Consider the following 12,529-nt stretch of genomic DNA (forward strand, 5'->3'; position numbering starts at 1 on the left):
TATTTAATATTGTGAAGGCTGTTTTTTTTTTGTTTTTTTTTAAATCAATGACATACTTAGAGAAAGACCTGTTCTGGTACTGTACTGTACTTTGACTGCTCTCTAGTGGTGAATATGTTAATCTCAGGGAATACAAACTATAGTTTGAATTGTCAGATGGCATCTCGTGATGACTTGTCAGGTCTACACAGACCCACAGCAGTTCGTAAGCATGTGCATAAAGTCTTTATTATTGCTTTCATGAGCATGCCCATCACAGTTTCCAGTTGGAATGAACATCAAGTATCTGAAATTCTATAAACCATAATGAATTTAAGAACTGCAAAGTGCTTCTTCTCCACTGAGGTGACAGTAAACGTTCAAACTCTTGAGTTACAACATGGTATTTTAGCAATGTAACATATTAAGCAATCTCCTAGGAAAGCTATAGGGAAGTGGTTTGCCAGGTTAATCAACAAAGTGCACTGCACACTAACTGATATATTCTGTTTTTATTTTCTATGGTATATTGTGCTTTGTAAAAATGTGTTCAAAGGAGGTCAAAGTCAAGAGCAGAACATTTTCAGTGTATTTCTAATCTATACCTGAACATATGAGAGGAGTGTAGATTGTCTTTAAGATTAAGACACTATAACAGAGAGCATGACAAATGATACGTGCATACAGACTTTGTTCCTTTATCTACAGTACAAAGGATCCTGACAAGTGCTGTTGTAGAGGAAAAATATTACTGACCAAAATGTAAACCTTCTACATGTGGAGTGTCTGTGTCTTCGATTGCAATGTAGACCACAGAGCTACTTTCTTCATGTATTTAACACATTAAAGACACTGGCAAACAACCTGGAACCATAATCTCTGTGTAGTTGATTATTAAACGCAAAAAGGGGAAGTATTCAATTAAAAACAGAAAAAAATGGTCCCAGTGAATCTACTGGTGGGTGGAATGCAAATCGGACCTGAGGCTAAAAAACACAAATGGTCTTAATGACCTTTCAGTATAACAGCACAGAAGCATCTTACAGTATGACAGAAAGCATTACAGTACATTTGTATATTCTAGGTGCATCGAGTGAAATCTACGTGTAATAAAAGCCTACAGATCTCTATGTAAAAGCATATAATTTCAATGCATGTGCCCTGCACTACTTTCAGAGAAGCATTTCAGTTATGATTGATTCTGCAATATGAATATAAATCTCCAAATCTAAAATATTCAGGGGAGCAAAGCTCCTCACATGTTCACTATAAAAGTGACTTCAAAGTCGCCTTTTCCACTTTGACATACTTGGTCTCTGCATTACTCCTCTGGCTCAAAGGCACCGGGCTCCTGAACCTCTGGGGGCATTCGTGAGGGATTATGAAGTTGAGCTAGACGAAAGCCCTTAAGCTTCTCTTGCAGACTACCTATACCCAGCCTCATCTGGTCTTCAGCCTCCTGAAGTGATTTCAGCTCCATTGTGTAAAAGATGTACAGCATGGAGGTGGTCAGCAGCATGGCAAAGCACAGCACAGCCAGCAGGTAGAAGGAGGTACGAGGGAAAGGCTGTTCTGCTCCCAGAGCCAAGTAGGGCACGGCGGCGATGACCAGCTCCAGGAACAGCAGAGCCAGCCCCATCACTCCAGTGCGTGCTGCTGTGTAGCGCATCCTCTCAGCACAGTGCAAGCCCACTTTGACTTCAGTGCGGGCCTCAGTCACAATGTCAACCAGTTCAGCCAGCTTCCCTAAGTCCATAAAAGAGAGACAAGACAAAGAGTGGAGCCTTTATACATGTACAAAGCTGGAGAGTAAAGCACTGCAGAAAGTGTTGAAGAGTCAAGCTCTACAGTGGACAGGATTACTGTTACAACAGAACATTAAATATTCACTGTGCTCCATGTTATTTAACCCACTGTTCCTGGCACTATTTACACATGGATGAAATTACAACATGTGGCCTGGAATAGACCTTTTGCAAGAGCAGCCAGAAAAAAAAACAAAAAACACCAGCATATACTTAAAGCTGGCAATACAGCCTGGCTACAGAGCTTCACTAGGGCTGTTATTTTTTTTCTTTCTTGTCTGACAGATCAAAATTGCTCTGATAGGTAAAAGTGGAGCAATCAAAATGGGTTTTCCATTGAATAATTTATACCAAAGTAATTGGACAAACAATCAGCCTTACATGAGACAACCTGCTGGCAAGGAGTGTGCAGATACCTGTAGCAGAGTCCTTATTCTTCGATTGTCTGTCACTTCCTGTTTCAGCCGGAGTGCGTGGCTCCAGCCTCAGTTCAGCAGTGAGAGCTTCATGGTCGGAGTATGGGAAAGGATGGTTAGGAACGGAGCCTTTGGTGGTGGACATGGAATCACAATGGACGTCGGCTTTTGAAGAACCCTGGGAATAACAAGAGGGCAATCATGCTTTAGCAGTTACATGGCTTTATAAAAATCACCAGATGACATGCTGCTTTCACTCACCTTAAATAGTATGTAGTCAATTCGAATCCCCTTCTCAAAGGGTACAAGCTCCTTTTTACTAATAAAAGGGTTGTCTACTATAAGAGTCATACCATTCTCACATCCCTGCAAGAAAAAAAACTTACTTAAATTCAATTTACATAAAACCAAAGTGTAACTGAAAGCTGCTTCTACTTTTACAACCCTGGCATTTCTTGTATAACACCATTTTACTTTGCAGCTCAGACTTCAAGATATGAGACCACAATGACACAGTAGGAAAGCTACTTTTGAGCCAATCTGTCGTGTACAGCTCTAAGAACCACAATGAATAGCCAAGACGTTATGGTCAAACTTCCTTTTGCATCAAAGTAAATGTTTTAGAGCCTGCATGACTGCATGCATGGCAACTCTATGACTGCCACTGTGCGTCGTATTTCAACTTGAAGTGATGTAAATTTAAATGCACTAAAATCTGCAAGAATCAATATGAATAAAAAAAGGTGCTTGATTTCGTTACTGCACTCACTGTTTGTACACAGATTAACACTTATACATACATCAAATTTAGCTGTTTCTAAATAAGAGTCTTGCAGTCCATTGTAAGCCCTTAGTAGTCTGTTCCCAAGGTCCTGAGGGTGCATGTTGAGGTCACCACCAAGAATGACCACATCTGCACCAGTAGAGGTGTGGCTAAGAAGCACAGAAAAAAAACAAACCCAAACACATTAGTCTACAAATCAGATAAAAGTTACTTGTAATGTTACTTCAAACATTTTAGTAAATATGTAAACAAGTATAAAGAAACAAGCAAAGACACACTACCGAATAAACTGCTGCAGCTCCCAGGCCTGAACCACTCTGTGAGGTAGATAAGAGTCCTTCTCTCGGGAGTACTCTGCATGCAGCTAAAATCAGTACACAAGGACAACAGCGCATTGATCAATAACAGAATATCATGTACAGGTAGGGCTGAAAACTGCTGTTATGAAACCTTACATGAGTGACATAGACATTTGCAGTCAGGCTGCCGAGGTTTAGGATAGCCATCCCAACAGCTTTACCACCAAACCAGTCTCCATGGTGAGCCTAATTAATAAGGAAAATAACAACTGTGAATAAACAGTGAAAACGAAGGTTGATATGAGGAGTACAGATAATTTTGCATGAAGACAATGCAGGGGAAAAAAGCTGACACTAATACTGTCGTGCTATCAAGGTTTTGCCAAAAAATGTAATTCTTTGTTACATATACTCAACTACAATCCTGAAAAACAGCTATTTTTAGTTTGGTATTTATCTAAAATTTGTTGCTCCTGGTTCTGCTGCATGTTTTATTTATTCCTTAAAGTTGTGTGTTCTCACATAGAGTAGTAGCAAAAGGAAAACAACTAAAATAACTGCTAACAAGGAACCTATTTTCAAAGTATGTAAATACAGTAATTAAAATGAGCTACTCCCCTAATGTCTACTCAAAAAGTCTGTTCACACATTTATACATCAATGACAATTTCACAATATATTTAATACAGTTAAAGCCTTTTAGCATAAACAAGTAATTTTACTATTGTTGACACACTGTTTTACTTTGGTCAATTTTAAAAGTGAAACTCTTACAGAAGATTTTTTATTTGTTGATAAACACTAGTACAAGATACTGTTTTCTCATCATCTCCAGCTCTCCAGACTTACCATGTAAGGATAACCATTCAGTGAGTAGCGATAAAGAAATGTGTCACGGATTCTGTGTTTGGAGAAAATGGCCAGTCCACTGCCTATGACGCCACTGCAAAAGAAACGTGACAAATGTTATAAATAATGACTCATGGTTTCCATGTAGTTCGACATCATCTTACTCTAAGTACAAATCAGTAGTATCTGCAACAGATGTGGGAACTTATCTATTAGAGCTGACATTTTTGTGAGCTACAGAGGGGATTAGAAAGGTAGACCCTTAGCTTAATCACAGTCTTGTTCTTTGGTATGGAGGTCAAGGAAGAATTAAGGAGAAAACGTTAACCCTTGATAGTTTCAGTGAACTTCCCAAACACATCAATGTAACGCAAGCACATTTTACCGAGATAAAGACATTATAGCCTTTTGAAGATATGACCAATCACTCACGACCTTTAATCTCAGACTGAGATGTTCAACGTTAAAAATTAGAGAAACTATTTCACAGTGAGCTCTTGTGTGAGACGGCAGAAACATTACCTTCTGAAGTAATGAGAGTGAGGGTGACAAGAAGCAAGTTTCTTTTTCAAGAAGAGATAGTCTTTCTCACTCCACACCTGTAAAAACATTTGCATGTCACTCAAAAAATTGAATACCACACATTATTACGAATATTTACCCATGTCTAATTTTAATTTATAACTTAGGGTCAAATTACTTTCATTGCATTGCAGCCTACAATTTGTTAGGGACTTTGTAATTTTAAACCAGTCCAGATGAGACTGAAATGTAGACTTTTAACAAAAGTATTGCATAAACTTTTTAAGAATTAGAGTCAATTTTATATATAGTCTCCCATTTCCAGAGGCTCAAAACTGAATTGGACAATTGACTAAGTAGTTTCATGGCAAGTTGAGGCATGTTTACTTTTTAATTCACAACAAATGAAGGCAGAAAAAAGATTTGGAATTGAGTCCAAGCATTGAAATTGCATATTGTATGTTTTCATTGGAACGCAAGAGTTTTTAATGCAAGTGAAGGAGGGTGAAACCAAAACAAACCAATGGGCGGGACAGCAAAACATACAGGTGTGGCAAAATCAACAATATTATATCATTTTAAAAAGACAGAATACACTGGCCAGCTCAGCAGTACCAAAACAAGTCTTGAGGAGGCAGGAGTGTCATTATCAAGGTCCACAATCAAGGTCATGAATAGAAGCTAGCTGTATAACGAGCTATTGTTGATTACACAAGATTGGAGGAAGACCAGATTAGACTTTGTCAGAAAATGTCTAAAGGAGCCTGCATAATTCTGGAAAAAATTCTTTGGACAGATGAACCCAAGATTAACTTGTACCATGATGACTGGAAGCCAAAAGTATGGAGAAGGAAAGGAACAGCTCATGATCCAAAACATAGAATATCTTCTGTCAAACAAGGTGAAGGCAATGCTATGGCATATATGGCTACCAGTGTTTGATAATGTGACTGCTAAAAGAATAAGCAGGCTGAATCCTAAAGTTTATAGGGTTAAACTCTGCTCAGATTCAGGCAAAAGCTGTTAAACTGATCACGACACAAAGCAAACAAGAGTTTCTGAGGCAAAGAAATTAGATATTCTCCACCAGCCAAGTCAGTCCGAGGTGGTGCCTCTGAAAATGGGAGACTATGTATAAAAACAGGGGTAATTCCTGTACATCAATCACATATTGATTATTTTATTTAAAATCCACTGTGGCGGTGTACAGATGAGAAATTTAAAAAAAACATGCAATTTCCCAACACATTATGTATGACCTGCAGAGTCATTGTTTTTATCAGAACAGTGAGTTTGCAATCAACCGTTTTGTAAGCTGGCTTCCACCTACCTCTTGCAGTAACACAATATCATGCTGTTCCTTACACAACATTTCGCCAATCATGGCATAGCGCTGTGGACAGTATTTGCTTAGATATCGGATCCCCCTGCAAAAATAAAGAGCGTGGAGCATGACTTATTTTTTTGATGGGTGTATCACAGCAATGCATTAAGAATCTCCACAAACCACAGCCACTGACCAGCAGTTCAGAGAGAAGACCCGCACACTGACAGAGTCCATGTTAGTCATGTTGGCGTATCAGTGAAGCTTCAAATAAGGAGTGTCGGCTCACGAGAGGTGACTAGGATGGATCCTAAAGTGTCACATAAGAACAGTTGTTAGATATTACCTGGGCTTCACTGCTGATGTTGTTAGCTGAACATCTGGGTGTGCTAATACACCCTATAAATACACAGGCAGTAAGGGAATAAAAACATCTGAATATCACAGAAATAAAGGTTGGAGAGACAAAAATGAAAATTAATAAAAAACTGCATGGTAAGCACAAAAATGTGAAAACGCAGCACACTGCAGCCTGACTGGCAGCTGACACGTTCAGCAAAATTGTTACTGACAACAGTGTAAACAGTTTGAACAGTTCATGTGAAATGCTCAACTGGCTGTGTAATATTACATATTGATAAAATGTGCAAATGTGTTTTTGAGGCTGTGTATTATTTATTTTTTTATGTTGTAGATACACATTCTTTCTTCCTGCACTATCATCCATCTGTAGGCTAAAGACAAATTTATAACATAGGGCAAAACACATGATTAAAAGCTGACCTAAGCAGAACTTACTATGTCACATGTTTGGCAAATTTTGCAGATTTTTTGGTTTTTCTTTTTAAAGGAGACAAAGTTGGAGTACAACTTGCCTGAGAGAGCTAGTATAGCTAGAGAGAAAAGGGGGAAGCAGCAATGCAGTGAAAGAATCAAAGGGTCAGAAGCATCAATGCTTTAGCCCACACAACCCATGATAGTAGAAGCTTATAAACTGCCTGGCCAAAAAAGGTCGCTACCTGGATTTAACTAAGCAAATAGGTAAGAGCCTCCAATTGGACAATTACTCCGATTATCTTTCAGCTGGCAACAAGTTATTTAACCCCAACTGGTGCAATGAGTTTAGTGCTGGGCGATATGGAAAAAATATTTATCACGATATGAATTATTTTATATCACGATAACGATATATATCACGATATACCACCTGACCTGTGGTCATCTGGAAAGTATGCAGTCTTTAAACAGCGAGTGGAAAGTGTGCAGTCTTTGTTTTGAGTTACTGTAAAGCATGTCGCATATCCGGGTGCACGTAAAGCAGCACCATGTTGCGAAACCACAAGACAGAGTTTCTTTGCAAAAAATATCATTTTTTTATACTTTATTTTCTCTTGCATAAAGTTAAGAGTGTGTATAGTGAGAAGACAACACTAATATATTTGCACAGGCTATTTAACCCTTTAAGGCCTACCATAGAATCAAGTCCGCCAGAGCTTATCTTTACATTTATTTATTTTGAGTGTCTTCATAGTTTTATTTTTTAAATACACAAATTTTTATATACTACAGGAAAAATGAAAATAAATAAATGCAAATTTGCAAAAACACAGCATGTGCATCAAAATAAACTATTTACAACAGTGCAATTTGACTTCTAAGCATCCCAGAAACGATACAGAAGAGCATAAAGTCAAACATGACTTTTAAAAATACCAACATAGACTTTGAAGCTTAAAAAACTACATTTTCCGCGAAAATGACGTCACTTCCGGTTTCGGACAGGTAATGGCATACATAAGAGAGTTCGCGCTGACTCCAACGTAGGAAGTGTTATGAACAGCTGATCGGATCGGCAAAGCTTCTTTCTGGAATATCGTGTTTTTGTTGCTGCAAGTCTGGAATATTATGTTTTTGTTGCTGGAAGTGCTTTTTATGCAATTTTTTGCAAAGCTATATGTGGAAGAAAACCGTGACCTAGGGCAAGCTAATGGAATAAGATGTAAGTACAACTCCTACGGTTTCATATGCAAAAAAAACATTATTGCGCTACCTTATGTGGTTACAGTTCTACAGGGATTTAAAAATAGTTAGGGAAAATGGAGTTTGCCTGCTCCGAAGGTTGTAAAGGGTTAATGATATATTTTATGTAATAATTTGTAAAATTCGGGTTAGAAACGATATAAACGATAGAAGACAAATGGCACGATAGACACTTTTCTATCGTCCACAGGATATATATCGTCATATCGCCCAGCACTAAATGAGTTGCTTCTTATTTCATTAACAACCGCGTCGAAAGACATCTCGTGGTCGTGGAAAAGGTGCTAGTGTGTTTGAGAAGGGTCAAATCATTTGCATGCATTAAGCAGAGTAAACGTCTAAGAAGATTGCAGAAACTACTAAAATTGGGTTAAGAACTGTCCAACGCATTATTAAAAAGGGGAAGAATAGTGGGAACCCATCGTCTTCGAGGAAGAAATGTGGCCGGAAAAAAATCCTGAATGATCGTAATCGGTGAGCACTTAAACGTCTGGTGAATTCAAATCGAAGAAAAACAACAGTAGAACTCAGGGCTATGTTTAATAGTGAAAGCAAGAGCATTTCCACACGAACAATGCAGGGGAACTCAAAGGATTGGGACTGAACAGCTGTGTAGCCATAAGAAAACCACTAATCAGTTAGGCAAACCAGAAAAAAGGCTTCAATTTGCAAGGCAACATAAAGATTCGGACTCTGGAGCAATGGAAGAAGGTCATGTGGTCTGATGAGTCCAGATTTACCCTGTTCCAGAGTGAGGGGCGTATCAGGGTAAGAAGAGAGGCAGATGAAGTGAGGCACTCATCATGCCTAGTGCCTACTGTACAAGCGTATGGGGGCAGTGCTATGATCTGGGGTTGCTGCAGTTGGTCAGGTCTAGGTCTAGGTTCAGCAAAAGTATGTGCTCTAAGAATGAGGTCAGCTGACTACCTTACTATACTGAATGACCAGGTTATTCCACCAATGGGTTTTTTTCTTCCCTGATGGTGTGGGCATATTCCAGGGTGACAATGCCAGGATTCATCGGGCTCAAATTGTGAAAGAGTGGTTCTGGGAGCACAAGACATTATTTTGACACAAGGACTGGCCACCACAGAATCCAGACCTTAACCCCACTGAGAATCTTTGGGATGTGCTGGAGAAGGCTTTGCACAGTGGTCAGACTCAATGCAAGATCTTGGTGATCTTGGTGAAAAATTAATGCAACACTAGATGGAAATAAATCTTGTGACATTGCAGAAGCTTATCAAAACAATGCCACAGGGTGCCATAATCAAAGCTAAAGGCGGTCCAACGAAATATTAGACTGTGTGACCTTTTTTTGGGGGGTGGCGACATTTTTTTTGGGCCGGGCAGTGTAGCATACATAAAATATACAATGCACTTGCTATTTATAGACTAGCATTAGAAAAAAGGTTGAACAAGGAAGAGGGCAGGGGTTCTACTCCAATCACAAAGTAGTAAACTAACACAGTAATTACCTATCGTAGCCAGGTAACAGCGTAAGTGTTTCTATTAAAACTCAAATGTGCCCAAATCACTCAAAATCGGTTTAATGCAGAATTAGTAAAGAAATGCAGGTTGTTCTCGGTGTTATGGCAGGAAAAGCAGAGAATATTCCCGGAACACTCAAGAAGATAAAAATTTTAGATACCTCGGTACTTCCACTGCTACACCAGGAATGCTTCATTAGTGGAAATTTGATACTATGTAGTATAAAAGTCAAAGTGTTAATCGCTGGTAGGTAAGCGTGGTTAACTAGTGAGCGTAAATAACTGCTAATAAGTTCCAGATATCCATTTAGCTAGTCTATAGAAGTGAAGCTGGTTCTAGTTTCCGTTAACCTGTTGCCGGTTTTTATATTATGATTTATTAATTGGTTTAACTCACCTCGAGAGTCTGTTGACGTCAGCTGAAGTTAACTGGGCCGTTCATGCAGAGATGCGTCGTAAGTTTGTACAAAACACTTCCTGCTGCCGTACTAGCTCACTATCATTGTTACCCTAAGTAATAATAATGAAGACAGCACATTGTCTGTCGGTCGGCATCTCACAAAATGAACAGACTTTAGTGGCATTCAATGGTTTACATTGCTGCGTGGGTTTCCTGTCTATGTAAAGTCAGAAGGAATGGCCTCCGGTTTTATTTTTTACCTCAAAATAAAACCGGAACCTCAGTATTACTTTTTTTTTTAGCGAGACGAAATATCTCGTTCGTGTGTATTTAAAATAAAATAATTGCTGGTATAAATGCTTTGTTACATGGATTTTATTTTAAATGTCCCCAAAATTACGTTTTGTAAAAGTACTTTTATTTTGAAAACCTTATTTCCGGACTTAGGCTTCCTTGGCCGCGCTCAATTGTGGGACGTGTAGTTCTTTAAACCCAAAACCATGGAATCAGTGGAAAAAGCGGTCAGATTGAATTAAACCAGTAAAATTAATGTATGTCAACCATTTAAAAACTGCTACAGCAAAAGTGTGTAAGTATTATGACACAAACAAAAAATCTAAGGGGTAAATGCAATGACACAGGAATAAGTCAGGTAGTAAATAAGTCAAGTGAAACAAAATCGAGAAAAATGGGTGCGCTAATACTCTATAAATACACGGGCAATAAGGAGAAAATATGGCGAAAGTAAGGGAGATACAAATTTTTTTTTTCCTGCGCTATCATCCATCTGTAGGCAAAAGACAAATTTACATTATAGGGCAAAACACGTGGTTAAAAGCTGACCATTGTAGTTAAATGTGTTAACTGTCATAGGCAGCTCCATATTCAATATTCCATGTCTATTATATTCACTATCCCTCCTCTGTACATGTCCAGTCCATGTCAGCCCTTCTTTTTTAACTTAATCTCCAAATTGTTTAACCAACTGTCCCTCTGATGTACTAATTTTTAATCCTGTCCATTGTGGTCACTTCCAATGGAAATATGAGCATCTTCAGCTTTGCTTTGTGTTTAGTTTATTTTTCTTAATATGACTGTCTCCAAACCATATATCATAACAGGGCTCACTGCCATCTTGTAAACCTTACATTTAACTTTTACTGCTATCCTTCGATCACAAATCACCAATGACCTGATTTCCACTTGGTTCACCCTCCCTGCACTCTCTGCTTCACCTCTTGTCAAGAGATTTATTCTAAAGACACTTCTTCAGCTAAGAGTCTAAGGGTAGAAACACACACAGACGCTGCAGCATTTACTTGTATACAAGGGCGATCACAGAACGCTCACACCAGAGTGGGGGCCCTGTGATGCGTGCTCTGTTCTTGCACTTGTCTTTATTTATATACAAAAGTAATACAACAGTGAATACGTCTATTCATAGGCAGAGGAATGTTAGTGCGTAGGGAGTGAAGATAAGAGTGGTTCAGATGTATGCGTGTGTGTTGTGAGATTCAGAAGGACGATGCCCTTCTTCTTGTTAGAGAGCGCAGATAAAAGTGTCCAGCTCTCCTCTTCCTGCTTGTTCAGCTATTATCGCTGTGAGAAAGAATTTATAAAACAGTCTTGTAGTGGACAACAGTCTAAGTCATCAGAGGTCAACATACAGTATTCTATCATATGCAAACTTATATCATTAAAAGCTTATACTGACTACTAAGTACAATTTTCCATTGACATTCCCTCCTGTTGTCAGTATAACTTTCAAGTGAGATATCAGTATGTAACATCTTGTTGTACAGTTTCTATCACACCATCATTAATCACACAAAGTCTTCATGTTCCAACCGGTCGGGGTCATCATCATCATCATTTGTCACGGCTATGTATGCAGCAACAGTGGAAACAATTATACGGTTAATCATGAGTTTTAGACATGGCAGGATACATGTTACAAAAACACAAAATAAAAGTAAGAATAAAAAAAAGGATAAATAGAATGAATAAGAATACAAAGGATTTGCAAGTATTTCAAGTATTTCAAATATTGAAGTCTATTGCACCGTTGGTTTTTAACAAAACGTATTGCACAGTGAAAAGGCAGTAGTAGTCTTTTTAGCAGCTGTAGCCAGGAGCCAGTGTAAAGCCAAGAAAACCAGTCACTTGTATTACTTACATAGTCCTGATTTTGGGCCTGCTTGATCTGTCTCAAGGTGTTCAGGGCATCAGTCATGTTTGATGAGTGTACATTGTCTGGTGTGTGTGTAGATGTGTATGTTGGTGTGTTTATCACTTTCCTGTTCTGGTGTTTTGGGTAAACCATGGCCTGAAGCGTGCCCTGGGGTCCTGCCCTCCTCCTTTTCAGTCCGGTTGCGACCATTGCTGCTGCTGCTCAAAGTTCAGTCTGTCCTGGTCCTGGCCCCAATTGGGGCAGTCCTTTCTCCAGTGTCCATGCTCACCGCAGGTGAAACCTGCATCTTCTTCTGTGTTTTGTCCATTCTGAGGTGCCTTTTGACCTCAGTTGCTCCTCCTGTCTCTGGCACGCCCTTTCTTCTGCTGCCCGATCATCCGTGTTGGTCCATCACTGTCCTGCACAGTGTTAATGCAGAGTTATCAAGGTC

The 12,529-nt window shown here is 39.0% G+C and overlaps 1 protein-coding gene across 1 annotated transcript; it reads right to left on the reverse strand.

Moving 5' to 3' along the window:
• Positions 1-210: 210 nt before the first annotated feature.
• Positions 211-11,191, reverse strand: smpd2b (sphingomyelin phosphodiesterase 2b). The gene is made up of 11 exons (XM_031736662.2): positions 9,906-11,191; positions 6,175-6,288; positions 5,985-6,081; positions 4,655-4,731; positions 4,133-4,226; positions 3,440-3,529; positions 3,266-3,348; positions 3,001-3,133; positions 2,462-2,566; positions 2,201-2,378; positions 211-1,725 (listed from the first exon to the last, which is right to left on the reverse strand). Exons 2-11 carry the CDS (start codon positions 6,222-6,224, stop codon positions 1,301-1,303), a joined length of 1,332 nt encoding a protein of 443 aa, XP_031592522.1. The 5' UTR covers positions 6,225-6,288; positions 9,906-11,191; the 3' UTR covers positions 211-1,300.
• Positions 11,192-12,529: the final 1,338 nt, after the last annotated feature.

The sequence above is a fragment of the Oreochromis aureus genome, linkage group 5, assembly GCF_013358895.1.
Source record: "Oreochromis aureus strain Israel breed Guangdong linkage group 5, ZZ_aureus, whole genome shotgun sequence".
Classification (NCBI taxonomy): Eukaryota; Metazoa; Chordata; class Actinopteri; order Cichliformes; family Cichlidae; genus Oreochromis; species Oreochromis aureus.

Excerpts from the sequence above, each read along its gene's own strand:
- smpd2b (XM_031736662.2), bottom strand. The coding sequence starts at position 6,224 with ATGACTAACATGGACTCTGTCAGTGTGCGGGTCTTCTCTCTGAACTGC. Across the intron at positions 4,732-5,984 it reads ATATTGTGTTACTGCAAGAG|GTGTGGAGTGAGAAAGACTA; the intron begins GTAGGTGGAAGC and ends ATGTTTTTACAG. Across the intron at positions 2,379-2,461 it reads TTGACTACATACTATTTAAG|GGTTCTTCAAAAGCCGACGT; the intron begins GTGAGTGAAAGC and ends TGTTATTCCCAG.